The sequence below is a fragment of the Chiroxiphia lanceolata genome, chromosome 3 (assembly GCF_009829145.1).
Source record: "Chiroxiphia lanceolata isolate bChiLan1 chromosome 3, bChiLan1.pri, whole genome shotgun sequence".
NCBI lineage: Eukaryota > Metazoa > Chordata > Aves > Passeriformes > Pipridae > Chiroxiphia > Chiroxiphia lanceolata.
The window spans coordinates 50,655,910-50,676,731 of NC_045639.1; the positions used below are offsets into that span (position 1 = coordinate 50,655,910).

Here is a 20,822-nt window from a genome sequence, read left to right on the forward strand (position 1 = left end):
CCTCATACCTTATTCAGCCCCATAACTTTTCATTTATCTCTGTGTGTTTTTCTCTTCGATTCATAAGTAGGTTGCTATCAAACTGAACGGTTTTCTCCAGATTCTGCAGAAGAGGAGGATGCATGTGTTACACATGTAAAAGTGGAGAAAAAGTATTTAATTATTATATTTGTTTAGATACATACATAGCTTTACTTAATTTAGAATACAGTTGCTGATGCAAAAGCACTCTAAAAGCATCAAGTGAATTAACTTGTTTTAGAAAGGCAGATTTGATATGGCAGCTGTGAATCTAAATGGATTTCAAAGTACTTCTCAATGTGTCATCTCCTCAAAGGATAGGAAAAAGGGCTTTTCAGACTGAACACGAGAGTATAGCCAGCATACTATAGGATGTGGTTATTCCGTCTCTTCAGTACTTGAGTGTGCATCTGACAGTCTTGAGCCTGCCATTGCAAGAAATGCTGACAAACTGAAGTTCAGCTGAGGGAACTGAGATGGTTAGTGATGTAAGTGGAGAGGCTGAGGAAACTTGGTGTGTTTAATGTGGGGAAGAGAGGTCTAAAGATGGACTGATGTACAGTTGGAATTACACGCAAGATGGGGGAGGAATACTTTTCTCAGATGGCAAACAAAATGACAAGAGATAAGTCATAGGTTGCAACGAGGGAAATGCTAATTGGATATAAAGAACAAGTTCTTCTTAGTGGGGCTGATTAAACAGTGGAGGAGGTTTTCCAGAAACGTAGTAGAACCTCCATCCTTGGGGTTTTTCAGAATTTGGTTGGACAAGCCCTGGTGTACCTGGTTTAAACCTGAGTTTAGTCCTGCTTTGAATAGGTGTTTAGAGCTGTTGACCTCTGTGAGTCCCTTGCAATCTAAATTCTATGAAGATAGAGTTGTTTTTTATTGCAGAGTTTTTTATTCAAGAGTTGTAGGCCCAAATTTAGAAAACATTATAGATCAACCCTGTTTTATCAGGGATGCTGCTGGAAGTGCTTTGAGACAGAGCAGCCTTAGATTATATTGTTCCAGTCTGTTTGATGTAGCATAAATTGAGACTAGCGCTTCCTAGAATATACTTTTATGTGTTTCTTAGAAATGCTTTTGATTTGGTTGTTTTAGGCAGTCGCTGCTCATATGTACCTATTCTAGCTGTAGAATTGGCTTAATGTGTAATCCAGTAGGAGTGTGATAGGAGGGGAATATACAAATGATGCAGTCATACCACTGATCCAATGCTGGCTGCTAAAATAACATAACACATGGCTCATAACTCACTGCTAAAATTCAGCTTTTGGTCTAGCCATGCTTACAGGGTCTGTAATTCAGATTCTTAATTACAGTTCTTGGAAAGCGGGCATAATTTATGTCAGCCTGTTTCATTGTTCCTCTCAGTTTAGCAGTAAAGTCTTTGATTTCAGAATAATGCAGTTTCAGACTTCTTGCACAGTAGGATCTTCTAGTCTCCTGGATATGATACAGGTGAATGTACCCAAGATGATTTGAGCTTATGCAGCAGCTCATTGCTGCTGAAATGTGAGGAGTATTCAACAAAAAAGAAAGGTATTATCTTCTAGTCAGTCAGTCATTTGAATTTGACCCGGAGAAGAGGTGGACAAATACCATGGCCAGAACAGAAAGATGTCAGAATTACAGTGTCTAGGAGCAGAGTGGAGAGAGAATGCAAGATAGGTTCTCTTACTGAAGATTTTGATCTTTTCAGCTTTCTCATGTAGTTTCACCTATCAGCAAATTTTCAGATGACACTAAGTTGAGGGGGAGTGTCGATCAGCTGGAAGGCAGGAGGGCTCTGCAGAGGAACCTGGAAAAGCTGGAGAGTTGGGCTGATTCCAACAGGATGAGGTTCAACAAGGCCAAGTGCTGGGTCCTGCACTGTGGCCACAACAACCCTATGCAGTGCTACAAGCTGGGGGCAGAGTGGCTGGAGAGCAACCAGGCAGAAAGGGACCTGGGAGTTTGGATTGACAGGAAGCTGAACATGAGCCAGCAGTGTGCCCAGGTGGCCAAGAAGGCCAATGGCATCCTGGCCTGTATCAGGAACGATGTGGCCAACAGGTCCAAGGAAGTGATTCTTCCCCTGTACTCAGCGCTGGTGAGTCCACACCCAGAGTACTGTGTCCAGTTCTGGGCCCCTCAGTTCAGGAAGGATATTGAGGTGCTGGAGCAGGTCCAGAGAAGAGCAATGAGGCTGGTGAAGGGACTCGAGTACAAGTCCTGTGAGGAGAGGCTGAGGGAGCTGGGGTTGTTCACCCTGGAGAAGAGGAGGCTCAGGGGAGACCTCATCACTCTCTACAACTCCCTGAAAGGAGGTTGTAGCCAGGTGGGGGTTGGTCTCTTCTCCCAGGCAGCTATCAGTAAGACAAGAGGGCATGGTCTTGAGCTGTGCCAGGGGAGGTTTAGGTTAGATACTAGGAAGAAATTTTTTACAGAGAGGGTACTCAGGCATTGGAATGGGCTGCCCAGGGAAGTGGTGGATTCTCCGTCCCTGGAGGTTTTTAAGATGAGACTGGATGTGGCACTTACTGCCATGGTCTAGTAACTATGGCAGTAGTGGATCGAGAGTTGGACTTGATGGTCTCAGAGGTCCCTTCCAACCCGGCTGATTCTATGATTCTATGATCTCTAAGCACTTAGAGATCAAAGGAGCATGCAAGGTTGACTTACTGCCAGACTATTAACTTGCAGTGCAGGTCTTGTATCTCGTAGTCTTCTCATAGGGGAAGATTCATATAACGATCTTATCCTCACAGTGAGTGAGAATAGCGATAGTGGACTTCTTGAGTATTCCTCATAAGTGGACTGGAAACAGAAGCTAAAAAAGCCAAAATCAGCTCAAGATGGTTCTGTGTTTTCCTTACTGAGGTAGCTTCTGCTCTGGACTTGTGCTGCAGGAGGCAGCTGACAGATCTAAAGATGTTAATGCTGGAGCTTCATCGTATGCATCTGGAACACTGAGTGGCTCTTGACCTTGATTTGAAAAGGTTCATAGAGATTTTGGACATATATATTCAGAGAATTTTCTCTACTTTTTCTCCAAAAGAAAGTAGGCTAGAGTGAGTGTTAATTCTGGAATTACTCTGAAAAGCTGAATATCAGAAAACTTTTAGTTGACTGACTAGTGAGCTTTCATTTGTATTGAAACCAGTAGATTTTAGCTAAATATTTTGAAGCAGTGTTTTCTTTGGGAGGGGGGGGGTGTTTATGAAAGGCCTTAAATACTTTGTTTTTGTAAAACTTGATTATTTTGCATTTGTATGTTCAAATAAATGTTAGTCAATTAACAAAGAGCAGAGAAGTTAAGAAGAGTGAGATGAATTACCTGTGGAGTCCTTAATCTGAATGAGCACAATTCTCTCTTTAACAACTAATTCTTTTCTTTTTTTCATGCATAACGTTTTTACCACAAATCACTCTCTTAGTTTGGTAGTCTGAATTATATGAAAAGTTCTGATTTTGACACATTCAGTAACATTACCATCCTGCACCACTGATTTAAGTTACCTGGTTATTTTTAGGTTATTTTAATTGATCTGATTGAAATTGTTTGTTCTTGAAATATGAATAAATACAATGAGGGACTTTTTGCCTGCAGAGCAGGGAACTATGAGAGCTTTCTGAAAGGAGTATGTAGAAAGTAAAGGGAATACTTGGAGTTACTCAAACGTTTTGGATTTCTTGTGGCTTTTTGTGACACATACATTCACTACTTAGTGAATACCAGAGAAAGTGTAATTTGATCGTTGAGCCACGTTTGGTAAATACTAGTTTTGTGGGGACGGCCTGTTCTGTCCATAGGGGGAAAGCTCACTGCCAAAATCTAAAAGCTTTCTCTGTTATTTGGTTCTCTGTTCTTTTGCTCTAGAGGACTGAAATACAGATGCATGTTACTTGTGACACTAAAGCATCTGTATTGACGTTAGTTGCTGTAGTGTTTGGTTGATAGGACTTCAAACTATACTTTTGTTAAAATATGGCTAAACAGTTACTTGAGAAAATATTTTTATAGATGATTTTGCAAAACTTTAACACAGGCCCAGTGTAACGTTAAAATCTGATGTGATGCCCATAGCCTGCTGCTGCTTAGCAACTGTTTGAATACTTTCTCAGGTCAGTTATATATGAAATCAAACTATTTGTGTTCTGTTGTTTGATGCTTTCTTTAACAGTCCAAAACTACTTCCAGTTTTTCTGTAAATGGTGTATTTTAAAAGGGATTAGCAAGTCTTCCACACATAATTTAAACTGGGCTAAGGTTGAAAAGACTAGCTGAGAGCTCTTTAAGTGTTAAATTTGCGTTCCTTCCATGTGGATTGTAAATGAGAATAAAGTACCTGTAGCTAGACATACTTTTAAAAGAAACATTCCAAAAGCTTATTTCTTTGGCACCAAATAATACTTTTTTTCCTCTAGGGAAGAACATTAGGGAAGAAGGCAAGCATTAGCATTCTGTGAAATGGTTTTTCATCTTCAAATTATAGTTCTGAGAATGATCTGAGCTGACACATCTTCTGCCAGCCTCTGTTGCTCCTGTTGGCACAAGTGTTTGATTGCCGGAGTGATGAACAAGGCTAGGAAACTGATTTAGGTTACAATTAATCTAGCCCCTTCAAAAAATGGGATTACTAAATAAACTAAGATGTATTCTGAGTAAATAATCTAATTTTTTCATCCAAGTACTTGCTCAAGGGAGAAAGGGAAGTGCCAGCCCTGGTACTACTGGAGAGAAAAGCAGGATCTTTCCCTTGAGAAAACCTGCACCTCAGTCTGTCCTGTGTGCCACTTGCCCTAACCATCGTACCATGCCTGGTGTAAATCTACTTAAATTACACATGTGAATAATTTTGATATTAGTGTTTTGTCAGGAAACTTTGATATACCAGGAGTGATAGTTCCACAATATAATCTTAATTGACTGGTTACTTAATGATACTGAGTTAGGAATGCAAGTCAGGCAACTTAAACTTCATTTGCATTTTCATTGAAACATGGGTGAAAGGATTTGTTTTGTACTAATGAAGGCTTAAACTGTGGATGTGAGTTCAGTGGCTTGAAAAGCAAGAACCTGTGTGGTGAGGACTGCACATGACTCCTGGGAGGAAGTTGTGTGGTGTGATGACTACACGTGACAGCTACAAAGAAGTAAACCAGCTTGTTCCTTCCCCTTCTAGTGCAGTGTACACAGCTGTGGGTTGGTGATGATCAGTTGTGGTGCTTTGTGCAATGGCTTTCCTGTAAACTAATTTGATCACAAATTCCACCACCAAGCTTCGGACTACACGTGTGTGGCATATAATGTGCATTTTGACATTAAGATAACTGTTGATACTGTATAGGAGAGAACTGAAAATGGTAGGCAGTGAAGTTGTTTTGCTCTTAAACCATACGATTTGTAACTTGTAATAGCTTACAGACTAGCTCAAAAGCTATCCTTAGTATCTTTTTGCTTTTCTCTAAGTAGATAATCCCTCTAAAGCCGGTGTACTGCTCAGGAATTTTTCACTTTTCTTTTGAGTGCTTTGAGGCATTCTCAAAGTAGTCTGTGAATCACAGTAAAATGCTACATGAATATGGCTTCAGCGAGCTGAATTGGGGGGAGTTTGTGCACACTGTACACTGGTGCTTAAAGAGCCCTTACTATAAATTTTTGCCAGATGTGAGTATTCTTAAGTACCTGCTTAGCATATGGAGAATTAGAGATTTTTGACCCTATGACCTGGAAAAATTCTTGTTGTTTCACAAGTTAGAATTGCTGCTATGTTTTAAAATGAAATCACCAAAGAGACTGCGCTGATAAGAGTTTTTGGAACATGATACAGTTCAGAAGAGTAGTGTTTTGCCTAGTGCAATACAAAAGAAAGATGATGAATGAGCTGTAGTATGATAAGAAGAGAGAAATTGTCTCTTTGGTTGTGTTCCAGTATGTTAAGATCAGAGTGTGCAGTTCTCTTCCTGGCATTACCATGGAGTTACTGCATTATGTTAGGCAGGACTTGAGTGATGTGTGTGCAAATGCACGTCATATGGCTTAAATGTGATGATACTAATGTTTTACTCTTCTTAACTTCCCAGTGCTTTATGATTTTTTTCCCTGTAAGAGTAACGTTATTTTATGTGTATTTAAAGCCTTTACTTAGTTAGATCACCATTAATATACTCTGCTCTGCAGCAGATATATGAACTGTTGAACACTACACACCAGTTTAAGACACAAATTAATAATAATTAATTAAAACCAAGATATATTTAAAGCAGATACTACTTCTGGAGTTTGGCTGTCACAATATGAGTGAACTGGCATTAAGTAATTCAGAGTATCACAACTATTAATTTGCCTTTTGTACATTCGTGCTTTTTTGAGGTCTTTTATTCAGTTATTGCAGTGATCTGTCTCTTCGTTTGTAGAATATGATGAACAGTACATAACATGTCTATGAGGGCAAAGACCCAACAGCATTATTCATAGCAATATTATTGTTCATGGTAGCCCTGTAGCAGGAAATGAGAATTTTAAATACTTCTTTTATTGTTGTTATTCTAATATGCACGTTTTCAGAAGCTCAGTTTAAAAATTTTGTAATGAGAATTCCTCAAACCTCTCTTGCTTGCCCTGTGAAATGTTATTGTATCTCATTGGCTGAATTAGAAACTTAGTAAAATATGTTTCCCTCCGTGGCCTGAGGAGGTTTCGGCACTGGGCCATGACAACTGCATTCAAAAACATTAGCGTTACTGTTGCCCTTGCTGCAGTACTAACAACTCTTAGACCAATAGAATAAATGAAGGATGGAGAAATCGCTTGGCTGGTTGACTCTATTCTGGGAACATTACAAAGAAAACAAGATTCATTTAAGTCTTAGAGCAGAGGTGGTAGTTTCCTCCAAATCAGTTTTCCAGACCTGGATTTTTTTCTCCAGCTTCTGCTTATGGCAGGAGTTAGCCTTATATCTTTTATATTCCTTTAGACCCTTGTAGTTAACCTTACTCTTTCCTCAGTAAGAGGATTGAATTGTCAACCTTTAGGCAACCTCTTGCCACTCTTATTGGTAACTCATATGGGCCTATACTAACATCTTTTAAATTTGTTTCATCTGCTTGTCTAAACCACAGCTAAAGTTACCTACTTACCTGGTTTAGTCAGAGTCAAGAGACATAAAGGAAACAGGGCAAAGAAATAATAAAAAGACCATACTTGCCAAACGTGAACGTCTTCCAAATAAGAACATACATGTTTTGATTTGAATTTCAAAGCACTGGAGAGAGTGTCAAAGGTGCAAATAGTCCTGAAAAGTTGAAATGTGTGCTTTGTTTCTTTTTGTAGTCATATAAACATTTGAGAACCAGGTTTTGTTTGAGTAGGACTTGCACATCTTTGCATCCGGTGTCTTTGTTTTCTGACAGTGGACACCCCTGTCTTGCTGGGCCATCTTGCAGTGACCAGGTCGTGCCAAAGTGAGTGACTGTCTAGACTGGGCTTGCACATCTAAGAATATAGAAATTTAAATTAAAAAGTAAGGAGTGGAGATTGGTTCAATGAAATCAGAGAAATAATTAGAAAAACTTCCTTACAAAACCGGGAAATAGCCTGTGTGTTATGTGGGCCTAAGAAAGAGAGACTTATGCGAATGACTTGTGATTTTTTTTTTTTACCATAAATTAATGTTTTCAGTCAAAGCAACAAGAAAGATTCATCATAATTTTTAAATTATTTGGGATGAGGGTTTTTTTGGGGGGGGGGGTTGTTTTTTGGTTTTTTCAGAAAAATCTCATTTTTTTATATACTAAGTGTGCTATAACAACATTTCAGAGCAATATTATAAGCAAGCCATTTCTTTCCTCTAAGGAAAAATGTAATTCAAGTACTAGAAAAAAGCAGCATATAATGTGAATAAGAAAACAATCGGCATAGCTTGTTACTACTGGGATTTTTGTGAATATGTTTTTCTTAATGTAATTGTGTGCATACAACTTGCTATACAGCCTGACTTCAGCAACATCATGTAACTGCATGAAAAAATTCTAAAAGCATTACTTAGCTGCACCAAAATCCAGTGCATTAAAAGAGTTAATTATCTTCGGCTTGGACACCACTGATACAAAATGCTTTAGATCTGAAGGGGCCTGTAAAGATCAGGAACATCTTTCAGAGGGTCAGGTTGCTCAAAGCTCCATCTAACCTGATTACTGCCAGTGAGGGGCACCGACTACTCTGAGCAATCTGGTCCAGTGTCTCACCACCCTCATCGCAAGTAGTTTCTTCCTTATGTCCAATCTAGATATATGCTCTTCTAGTTTAAAATGGTTACTCTATGTCTATAGCTATGGGCAATTATTGAGATACTTTGATTCTGTAATGTTCTCCCTAAAATGCTGTCATGTCCCTTGATCTCTCATTAACTTCATTTCTGACTTACAGTTTTAGGATAATGGAACTTTTTTGCATTTCTTAGGGATACTTGCTTTAGTATCAGTATGAAACACATAAATGAGTCTTTCAAATACCAGTCTAGTCACAAGCAAAACCACTGTAAGATTGGGTTACATAATGGAAGCTCTGAGATTTGTAATGCTGTTGTTGGCTTCCGTATGGAACTGCTGAAGTTCAGCTATTTGCCTGGATACAGAGGCTTTCCAGAGCTCTGTGAACTGAATAACCCAAAATACATATCAGAAATTGAACTACCTGGCAAGCTCTAAAACATGGTACAGCAGGAACAGGGCTTGTCTTGTTTGTTCTCATATGAATCTTAAAAAAAATATGGTAATACTGTCAGTGGGAACATATTAAAAATGCACAAAGTTCACTCTCAGACTTTCCACCGCTGTGAAAATGTGACAGCAGGATAATTTTACATTCAGCAATTGTAGGTCACTATAAGTGAAAGCAAAATTGTTATATATCATGTAGGTAAATTAGCTTTTCTTCAGCATTTAGAATTCTTTCATCTTGGATTTAATACAGTAATGAAATTGAAATTTTTTTTCATGGATAAATCTGAGAGTTATTTCAGTTTCAAACCGTGTGGGTTTGAAATGTCTCTCTGACACAGTCTTCCGAGTCACTGAGAAGGGTTTAGTGTTAACAGTACTCTTAGTTCTGAATTGATGACACTTCTTGCTGTTCTCTTTAGAATGAAAGCTAAGGTGTGCAAAGTTAACAGCAGGCTGTGGGTAACTTTAATTTGTGAGATACTTTGTAGCTATGCTGTAATGGAGTGTGAACTCTACAGTGGTTGCATGGTAAAGCATAAACACCTTGTTTCACAGAATCTGTTGACTCCTCAGTACAAAACGCAGCAGTTATTCTTTACTGCAGTATTTCAATGTGGATTTGATTCTCTTTGTGCTTGGTTAAATCCAGTTTCAAACTTTTTCCATCCAAGTTTATTTCTCTTAAGTCATATTCTTCTTGTCTTATAAAAAGAAATTGTTTATGTATGGTTTCGAATAGAGCTTTACATTGAGAAATCCTGAGGTATTCCTGGTCATGTGATCTTCTAAGAACAAAGAGCAGCATCATACCCTTCCTATGTGCCACCTCCACGGTGGCCCTTCAGATACTAATCATGTGCATCAGTCTCTTACTGAAAGGTTTGATATCTAGCATGTGTGCTGTCTTGTTTTGGTTTTAAACTGGGAAATCACTATTAAAAACTACTGCTAAATATCCAACTTGCTAAAAGTCATGATTCTTATTTCATCACGTGTCTGTTGCATTTAGATGAAGATTTTTAAATGAAACATGAGCCTAGCAAGCATAAGCTGAATCTTACCTGGTTTCTGTGAAACTACCATGGGACTGGTGACTCTAGGGTTCAGATTGACAGCTCTGAAGCAGCCAGTCATGCTGGACTGTGGTTTTCAGTGGTGGAGCCAGAAGTCTGCAAGCTCTGCAGATCCAGGTCTAATTGGAATGTGATTTCATACTGTTGAAAAGGGCATTTGGAGCCAAGAGGTTTTGAGATAGGCTTCTGTGTACTTAGGCTACAGGGTAGTCCCCTTTGGCCCAGAATCAGCTATTGTAGAGGTTCCTGAAGCTATTGAATGAACTTGTCATTCACATTCATTTTATTGCTGCTGTTAGACAGCAGTTAGGTTACTGGCACGTTGCCTGAACATCTACAGCTTTTTGGGGGTAACTTGTTCAAGGAAGACTTTCATCTGATTTGGACTGGTCAGATATAAAAACTGAAACTTTACAAACTGCTCTGGAGCCAGCTCAGAGCCAACTTTTAGAATTGATTTGTGTATAGTGATTAAAAGTCATGAAAGCAAGGGGATAGTGACAAAGTAACACTTTCAGGTGCTTATCACTGTACTTGTTACTGTGGTCACAACCAGAATGTACAACAGGCTTCGTATCACAATCTTAACACTTTTTTGACTCCAAACTATGATGGTCTTTGTTGGCTGTAACTCTGACTCTTCTTTCTGTTGCAGCTTTTACCGAGCTATCTCCTACTCATCAAACTGTGAAGTAGTAAGACACTGGAAAGTGTTTGAAACTTTCACAACTAATGATGTTTAGGGAACTAGGTATGGAGAAGGAAAAGCATAGGTGGGAGAGAGGGATAGGAGTCACTTATTAAAGTTCCAGTGTGCAGTCTTGTGTAATAGGCCTGGTCATGCTTACAGGTACTATATTGATAACATATTACAATGCAGAAGAGAGATCCTGGATTCATGAATGTTACATAACACTCTTGGTGCAATGTTCAGCAGCAGATGGAAAAGCCAGCAGAGGTATTGGGTATCAATAGTGTTGTCTTATTCCTACGTAAAGCCCTGTTGAGCCCTTCTCTTGAGTACTGAGGACTACAGTCCCCATATTTCAGGAAGCATATATTGGTGTTACAGAAGGTAGTGTGAAGATTTTATTTTAATTTTTTTTAATCAAGACAACGGCTTTTCAATGAGGCATTTGGAAGACAGACTTATCAATTTGGAGAGGTGAAGGTTGTAGGAGGATTTATGAGTGAAGCTTGCAAATTCATGCACGTAGTGAATGCAGAACTGTTACCAAATCCTGCAACATTAGAACTGCATAGCACTCAGCACTTACAGGGAAGAAGTTCAGAAAAGTCTGAGGAAGATTTTGGGATGATGATTATTATTATTTGCACAGAGTAATAAAATTCTGGAATTCTTTGCTGCAGGGAGGAGCAGATAATTTCAGCAGGTTAAGAAAAGGAATTTGATGAATATGTCATCAGCAGTTCTGTAAAGAGAATAGACAGGTGACTGCTCTCTGGTTTCCTCAATCACAAGGTTGTACATGCAGAGAGAATGAGAGGGATGTGCTACAAAGAGGCTCAGGCTTACATGTTCTTCCTGAGTATTGCTTTTTGTTGCCTCTGTTGAAACAACACTGAGCTAAAATGACCCTTTTTCTGGCTAAGTAGGATGTTTATGTTCTTACATTAGTGCACATTGTGTGATCAGAGAATCTGTGAGAGATTATAACATAGAGTTAGATTTAAACTGGTTGTTTTAAAATCACTGCTTCATTTTAGGAAGGCTTTGTATCTTTGTCAGTCATCAATCAAAAACAGACTTTAAAGGAGATAAGTGAATTGAAGAAAAAAAGTTTAATCATGCTTCTGTGTAGACTATGTCATTGTCATTGTTTTAATTTTTTTTCCAAGTTTTTTTAATAAAGGCTGGTCATAGGTTTTCTTGCCTCTTTCTCTGACTGGAATTTTTTTTTCTTTTTTTTCCTCTTCCTCCAACTCTCAAAACAGTTCACTGGAAATAATACATACTTTTTAAAAACAAAACTTCTTGAAAAAACCTGCATTTGACAGTAGACTCCAGGGAGTTCATAGAAGATTATCTTTATGGAAGCTTTATGCTGCAGCCAAAGTAGAAGTTTGAGGGTGCAGAAGGAAAAAAAAAAAGGTGGAATATACTTCACAACTTTCTCATTGTTAATCTGTCGAAGAAACCTAATACCATGACAGTTGGGGATGTGAAGGTTAATACTTGCTACTTGACCTTCCCATGAATTAATAATGGAATTTTCATTCATTGGGAAGCTGACAAATGGAAGCAAAAATGAAAATGCATAGAAAAGAAGGGAGTAACACTACTTAAAGGTAGAGAGATTTGATTATCCGGGTAAAATTAACATGAAGAATATTAAGACTGGAATCTTAACACAGGAAGAATTTAGAGTTACTGTGGAGTTCATTAATATAATCTATAAAAATACCCTGACTGGGTTATGTAATGCAATTTTTCATTTCCATATGACATCTTAGAGTTGCCATGAAACAGGTGCTGCAAGGCACATAAAAAGTGTATGGTTGCTTCTGAGGTGAAGGAAATGTTTCATCTAGATAGATTTTTAACATTCTGAGACTTCAAATTTCTGAGTTTCATCAAGTATTGTATTTAAGATACACATGGCATTCAGGAGTCTTGATTTTTATCTTCACATATATTTCCAGTGCAATTTTATAGGTAGAGACCCAATTTTCAGATTCATGTGGTTATTTGATAACAATTAATTGCACTTCTACTGTATTTATCAGGGAATAAAACTGAAGAAAAATAGCATCCCTAGGACTTTCTACTTGTGACCTTTTAATTTCAACCTGATTAGATTGATTTGGTTTGGTGGAGATGGACAGGGGGACTAGTATGTTCTCCACCAGAAGGCTGTCTTGTGATGTAGAGCTTTTAGCAGTTTTGTGGGAACTGTGAGCACAGGAAAGCACGTGAAAAGTATTGCTATTAAACAGTTGGGTTTAATAGTTGCCCTGGAGAAGAGTAGAAAGAATTGAAAGCACCTTGTCAGCTGTCTTAGAGGTGCTTTTCTTTCCTCGCCTCTACTTCATCTCCAGTAAAAATGAATTAAAACCCTTTTTACAAATCTGAAATCTTTCAGATCCAGATTTCTGTTGTTAACATACTGTGGGAGGAATACAGGTCAAATTTCAAACTGTCAAGTCTAGCAATAGTTTGAGACAAGCTCAATAACTCTTCTGATAGACTTTTCTCTAAGAAACCATATTCCTGAGGAATTCTCTGTAGTGATCTTAGAAACCTCATTTTTAAGGTGCTCATGTAGGAGGTTTGCCAACATATTGCTGAACTACGGAAAGGTCAGTTATGCTCTGGTAGAATCCATAGAATGACATGCAGTAAAAGAAGGTGACCTTGTTTTTAATAGATACTGTTAAGGGAAGAAAAAAAATCCAACACAAATTTGTGTAAAAACCATTAATAGGATCCCTTAACGTGTACATTAGCATGACTGACCTAGCAAGAATTAAAATAATTCCCGGTCAAACAAAACAAAACCCTGGTTTTTTTATTTTCTCAGCGTGAAAAAAAGTACAGCCTCAACTAACTAATTTTCCTTGAAAAAGAAATTGTATAACTGCTCATAGTTTCCAAGGAAATACCTGACAGATTAAATCTCTTTAAATGTTTTATATGTGCACACTTTTGCTATGGGACCCATTATAGTACATTGTTATTCAGGCCAGGAGTTTAAAAGACATTATGAAATGTGTTAAATCAAAGTTTATTTCTGGACATTACTCTTTATAATGAATTTGGAGGAAGAAAAAATACCAAGTCGTGCTTCAAGGTAGGAATTGCTTCCAGGTATGGTCCCTTAAAATAAATTTTCCATAGGAACAGATTATTTCTTTGAACTGTTGCAGAGTTTACAATTTTCCTCTGACCTTGCTCATCATTAATTATATTGTAGTAGTGTTTTGGTTTAATCCAATTCCGTGATGTGTTTGGCGAGAACTCTGAGTCATGCTTATTTGCAGTTCTGATTTTTTTTCAGTTTTGGGGTCACACAATGAAATTAGGTTTATATCCTCCTTGTTCCTCCGTGATCTTGTTTGGATTCAGAACAGTGCAGAGTAGAGATCTGGCAAATAGGTAAATGGGAGTGTCACTGTTTAGTAGGTTGAAGATGAGATCAGTGACTATCTGTGATGGGCTAATTTTATTAGCTTTTTATTTATTTAGGAAATGGATGGTAGTGAGTGAAGTATAACTTGTGGGTTTTATAATATTCTACTTTAAGCAGAGAAACTGGTGAAGAACTGTTGAAATGGTTCAAATTAGCCATGGAAAAGCTGAGCAATATATTAGAACAATTAAATTCTGCTAGGAATATTTAATAAAGCAGATTCCGTCATCCAGTTCTCACACTTTCTTTTAAAATATGCATTTAAAGCATTAGTGATGTTAGTGTAGGCTTTTATATTCTGTCATTTTACTTCTTAATCTCTTTTGCAGATAGAATATGGGACTCTGTGGGAGAATGTTCTTGTTTCTATATTTTTTCCCTTACAAAATTACTCTAAATTTTAAGAAAACAAGTGCATATTCAGGCTGTCTGATATTCGACTCCATGTAAACTTTCAGAAAAAGTCTGTTAGGGGAGAAGACAATTTCATTGTTTCTTGCTGTTTAATTTCTAAATGGTTTTTTGTAGTGTAGTTTATCAGAGAGTCATACAATTTTGGTTTTGTTATTCTTGGGTTTTAATTCTTTCCTGCTTGCAAGTTGTCAGTGACACAGTTAAAACTGTACAGTCCTCCATGGAGCTAGGAACCCATTTCTTTAAGGAAAGTTGGCCTTACATGCAGTGGTATCTCTTGATTGTCATTTTTCTCCACTCCATTTACTAGGCACATATAGTGAGAGTTTCTAGTCTCATGTGTAACAAGAATATGCAGTTATAAGTGAGGAAGGGAAGGTAGGACTAGTAGGTATGGAAATTGGTAAGCAAGAGGTTGGGGAGGTGGGTTGCAAGAGAAGAATATGGCATTTATGGTCTGATTTTTCTTTGTTTTTTCCAAGCAGTAGGGATACAAAAATACACTCTTAATTAATATTCCGTATTAATATCAGTCATACTTCATTGTTCAAGCCACTTGGTGTAAACTCCTCAATGGAAGGTAAACTGAGGTTGGCCTTCCATTGAATTATTGGAGTGAAACATCAGAATTGAGGTCTGGCTGAAAAAACAGACCATAGAAGCTTTTTGAGTTTTGTTGGCTCAGTGTTTGTATAGGCGCTTGGATAAGATAACAGGAGAAAAGTTGCTAAATATATAGGGGAAAGTACTGCTCAAGAAAGCATGGAGCAAGGAAGGGAGAAGATAAGTTTCCTTCTTTGAGTTATTCAATGAATAGATGCACAGTTTGGGAGAACTGGGGGGGGGGAACTACTTGGTCCTGCTGAAGGAACCTGAGATAAGTGTAGAGGGGTTGGGTGGTTTGGGGTTTTTTGTTAGGATTTGGAGGTTTTTTTCAGTCATCTTTATAATTGCTTGTCTGTTTCTACTGTCTTTCTGCACCTCTTGGATTCATCAAAAGAGACACGAGAAATCCCTTGGCTGTTAATCTCAACAGGCAGTTTAGCAGCCTCTACTGGGCTTTTATTGCAACTTGTTGCATCTGATTTGCTGTCATTACAGCAGTCTTTTTATGCACAGTGTCTATAATCTGCACCATTAATGCTACAAGGAAATGCCCTGCATTCACTCTCTTAAGAAATACTTAAAGCCAGGTTTCTAAAATAAGCTTTTAGATAGATTACTTTTATAGCATTTTAGCCATGTGAGTAAAACACAGATGAGATTAAAACCACAGAAAAGCACAAGCAATTTACTAGATGTAGCTGAAGTAAAAAGGGAGTTATAAAGGTTGCATTGATTTGAGTTTGGAGAACGTGGAGGTGTGCTGGTTATTGAGGCAGTTCTGCATATTTCCAAAAGCTGTTCTCCTGAACTCACAAAGGCTGTTTCCAGAATGGTAGCTGACCATAAATGGGCCTTCAGTCATTATGAGTGTATCATAACTTCAACTGGAATTATTCTACACAGCAGTTGTGTTACTACCGGCACAATTGCCTGTGATATTTCTTACAGCATGGACTGGATGTGCAGTTGCAGTAAGAGAAGATTAGTAATGAACAAGAAGCGCAGCCAACATTCTAGTCTGTCGGCTTCTTTGGGAAGACTTTGTCAAGTATAATTATTTCGTAAGGTCTGGTTTGGCAGAATTTACTCTGAAGAACACTTGCTCTATAAGTGTTTTGTGAAAAGTCAATGTGATATTAAGATTTGTATTGAGGAATTTTCTCTATGTTGAACATGTGCTCTGTCAGAAGAAAGGAGACTTTAAAATTTATTTATTAGCTAGCTATTCGTCCAGCATTATAATGGCCTAGTATTTACCATCTGAATCATATTTCACATTGTCATCTTTGAATTTTTTAATAAACAAGAGAGGCAGTTTATTTTGCGACTCACACTCATGGATCTGAGTAGCCTTTGGGAGATGACACATTGTTTACTTTGGTTTCAATAGTTTTCACAGAATAAAGCTTCAACAGTAGCTCCATCATGTTACGATTTCCAGGCCTTTTAAGTTGTCTGGGGATCATGCCAGTAGTCTTTAAAAGAACACAGCTAATTAATTCTTCCGGTTACTTAGTATTTCTGGCATAAGTGAGCTCTAGGATCTCTCTGTGTGTCTCTTTTCAACATTATAAAGTCACACTGAAGGGGTTTTTTTGAAATAGCTAGAAGCAGGATGTAAAAGGATCAGTAAATGGTCATTACTACAAGAATAACTTTATATTGTACTGCACTCCAGTATTTAAAAGTTTTGCTTAGTAATTAAAGTCTGATATTAATGGTTTTAGGAAGAATACTTTCTCTGAGTCACCATTGCTGGATTTTCCTTCTGGTAATTAATTTCTTGAATAGATTTTTCTCTTTACTTCTATGAAGCTGTATTGCCTTTATTTTTATGCCCAAGTCTCTGAATGAAGCCAGAATGTTGCTGCCAGCAGTTTCCCTTACCTCCTGTTGGTACCTTTTTCTTCTACAGTCTATTTACTGGCAGTCTTGGCTGTCGCTCTTGCATCTGTGCCTTTTATTTGCCACTGGTATATATAACTTTCTAACAACATTCTGCATGTCCTGCTGCTGAAGCCTGAGTTCTGTGGCTGACGACAGCACTTTGTGTTTGTTCCTTTGGCATGCATCTGTGTAGTGGTTTGGACTTTGTTTTTCCCCAGAGGATAAGAAAAGTGGTAGACCCCAAGGGGTGGAAACCCCTGGAAGTTTTGAATTTCTGTCCAATGAGCGCTCCTGCAAAAAATGTAAACATATCACAACCAGACCGGAAAAGAAGAGTTGTAGTTTGAGGGGAGAAGAAGGTGGCCATGTTGTGAGCCACGAGGAAGGGGCTCTGAGCCCCACAGGGGGGGCTTTGGCCCCCCAGCCCCAGCTGGAGCCTGTGGGGACCTGGAACAGCATAATGCTGGGCTAGGTGCCTGTAGTTATGCCGGGAGATGTTTTCTTCATCGTGGGCAGTGGCCGTGGCAGTGGCCGGAGAAAGCAGCAGCCAGAACTGAACCGAAGAAGCAACAAAGACATGCAGCACCAGAGAAGGGACTCCTGGAAGGAGACCTGAGGGAAGGAGAGTCAGCAGCTGAGTTCTACAGAGTTCTTGGGGGTAAGAACTGATACCAGACCCCCCAAAACTCCTTTGAGACCTCCTGGAAGGAGGAAGTTGATAGACTCTTACTTGAAAGAGCCTTGAAGTGCAACATGCTGAGAAGCTCGGACGTCCTGAGAGCTCAGCCAGGACGGAGTGTGGGAGGTTGGCCTTGAGGGCCCTCCCTTGCTGCAAGCTACAAAGAAGCTCGCAGCCTGAGACAGGGCACAGAGGCCCTGCAAGGAGCTTGAATCTCCTGAAGATACCAGACCGTCACGAAGACCCCCTGTGCTTCGTGATATGACGTGGTGATACGACCTTGTCTGGGGTGACGAAGCCCACGGAAGACCACTCGTTTGGAGAGACGAGTGGCCGAGGGGGATACCCCCCTCGTGTGTGCTGGCAGAGATCCAGCTATCAGCTGCTACAAGAAACAGAAGAGACAGAGAGAGCCTGCTGCCTTAGAAGATGCTGCTGCTTAGTGACTGCTACTCTGAAGAAGCTGCTGCCCTAAGAGACTGGAAGGGATCTGTCCTTCTTTCCCTCCCGGACTTTTATTTGGAGGGGAGAAGAGATCTGATCCATTGTAAATACTTATGTCATGGTAGAGATAGTTGTAGTCGTGTGTATAATGTATTGTAGTATTTATTTGTATAGTCATTGTAATATATTCCCTTTCCCCATTCTGAGTCTGGTTGTGTTTTGTCTGGAAAAAAAAAACCCATCTCACATTGGGTTGAGATGTGGGAGGGGGGATGGAGCTAGGGAATTGGAATTTGGGCTATCTCAAACCATGACAATCTGTCAAAGTAACTTTCAGTTCCTTTAAGCTTTCCTCTGATGGAGACTGAGTCCATTTTGTAGTTTCTTTGCAACATCAATATTTGGGGGAAAAAACCCCTTTAATCTGGCTTTACTATAGTAGAGAGGCCTCATGAGGCCTCGTTACCTTCTACTTCAGACTTCTGTAAGGTTAATAATCTTTTGATGCTCTGCAGTAGGTTGGGGTTTTTTTAAGTGATGATTGGAGAGAGACCTTCATATTCATATGATACAAGTGCATTTTTCATGTTATGTAGTCAGTGCAACCATATTAGTTGCCCATTGTAATTGAAATGGAAAAAAAACCCTTTTTTGTTTTTGTGAATATGTTGGAGTATATTTCTCTCTGAATGAAGATAGTGGAATCAGAGCCTGCTGGGTTTATTTTTATCCATAATACGGTAAATGTAATCATACTCCACCATGTTGCCACATTTGATGTACATTTACAAAAATTTCTTAGTAACTTCAGTAAAATTATAGAGTGGATGTTAATTCTAGCTCTTTCTGCACTAACTGCCTGCATCCATCTTGGTTCTAAGCCACTGAAACTTAAAAGTACAGTAGTAAAATAAAAATAAGCAGTCTCTCAAGTTTTGCATGCTACCAACACGTAATTGGACTTCAGAAGCATTGGATGATGCCTCATAAGTAATTTTACGTGTCATGAAGATGCAGAAAACTTTCTCTGTAGCACTTCTTTGAATTTTAATATAATTGTTATAGTAGTTGACAGTTTTGGAGTAATAACTGGAAATTGAGTTTTATTGAGACTGCAGACACTGAAAAATGAGCTAGAATACAAAATATTTTATTGAAATGAAGCACTAGGGTGATGATGGGGTTTAAATACTGTTTTTCAATTTATTCTGTGTGGTTTTTGTGAAAACTCTACATGCATTAATCTCTTTCCATGGAGTTTTTGCTGTAACAGCTGTGAAGGTGCTTTTTTTGCCCATCTGATAAAATTTACATAAGGAGTAAGTACTGTAACTAAGTAACTTCTTAGTACTGTACAGGGAATTTGAGATGGAGATTATAGAATTTACTGTTCTGATAGAGTGTATTGTGATATGGATTGCTTTAATGTAGGTTAGAGAAATTGGAAAGAAAAATAAGAGGTCTTAGGAGGATTGAGAAGAGGACTAACTATTTAGCAGGAAGTCTTAAGGACTGTTCAGTAGACAAGGGGTGGAAAAATGGCATTTGCTACTGAATTATGGTAAACCAATTTTCTTCTTTTAATGGAATCCTCTGTTTTTGTGTACTTGCTGTGATCTTGTCAGATACAAATTTTAATTAGGGAAGTATTGCAGTACAGTTATCGATAAACTTGTGTTTCATTTTTTTGTGGAGTGTTTTTTTGTTACATCAAAAATGCCTGCTTTCTGTGTCTCAAGGCTTTCCTTTCTCTTCCAGAAAATGCTGGGACAGAAGAGATGAGTACTCCCTTTACTAAGGCCTAAAACTGCCTGTTGAAAAACAATCCTGACCAGGCAATATACGAATGGCCCAAGGAAGCCAGCAAATTGATATTCAGGTTTTACATGACCTGCGACAGAAGTTTCCTGAGGTACCTGAAGGTGTTGTATCCAGATGCATGTTACAGGTCAGTGTTCTGTTAATGACTGTACGAGTAAGCAGCAGTGCTTATTTTAACCATTCTATATGGGTGCCTCCTTTGAAAACAGATGTTTTTCTTACTGTTTTTCTTTATAAATGAGACAAATACAGCCAATTCCTTTATTTTGCACAGCAAGCAAAGTGTTAAATTGGCCTCTCTTTTTCGGTGTCTAATGAGGGGTGGCCCAAGGTAAACCAGCCTATAAATCAGTAATCAGTGTGTGCATGGAGACTATGGTCTCACCAATCAGTATGCTCGTGCCTTTTGGCCATCTCAAGAGTCAAAACTAACTGTGGCAAAAGGAGGGATGCAAAGCCAACTTGAGTCCAAGAGGGACAATTTAAGGCAATGCTACAAAATGCATTATTTTTTAAATTTTATTTAGATTTTTATTTGAGGTTTAGGGCAGGTCCAGAAGCAACTTTGCTATCTAGTCTCCATCAGACTTTGAGGTAATTAGTTGGCCGTTGCCTACATACAGGTTGGCCCCAGTGCTTTCCACTCCCAGTTCCCTTGGCCTACAGAGCCAGCACTGGTGGCCTTAGGTGACTTCTGCACCAGCAAGTGTGATGTGGGCACACTCAAATTCTCTGTCTGACTCAGGCTCAATCAGGCAGGACGAGATGGTTGTAGCTTAACATCCACCATGTTAGACCTGAGTGGGTGTGATGCACTGGTGTGCTTCTGCCCAGTGCTTCCTAGGGCTTTGGCTGCCAGATGGGATTCATTTGTTTTACTGTAGCTCTGGAGTCCCTGTGGCTAATTAATGGATTTCTATTGGGCTTGAAAGTAACAAAGTGTTTTTCACAGGTGCTGCAGTTAGTGCTAAGACCGTGGACTGATGTTCTCAACGTCTGTGTGCTGTTCTTAAT

At 38.8% G+C, this 20,822-nt stretch overlaps 1 protein-coding gene across 3 annotated transcripts in view; it reads left to right on the forward strand.

Moving 5' to 3' along the window:
* The window catches only part of TAB2 (TGF-beta activated kinase 1 (MAP3K7) binding protein 2), a 64,834-nt gene that overhangs the window by 24,636 nt on the left and 19,376 nt on the right, over window positions 1-20,822 (forward strand). For 2 of the 3 annotated variants that reach the window (XM_032681580.1, XM_032681581.1), the window contains exon 2: window positions 19,746-19,935. In XM_032681580.1, the coding sequence (XP_032537471.1) occupies window positions 19,834-19,935 (102 nt within the window). In that variant the 5' untranslated portion in view covers window positions 19,746-19,833. Of the gene's footprint in view, window positions 1-19,745; window positions 19,936-20,822 lie in introns of those variants that run through there. The other variant, XM_032681579.1, reaches the window with a different exon arrangement.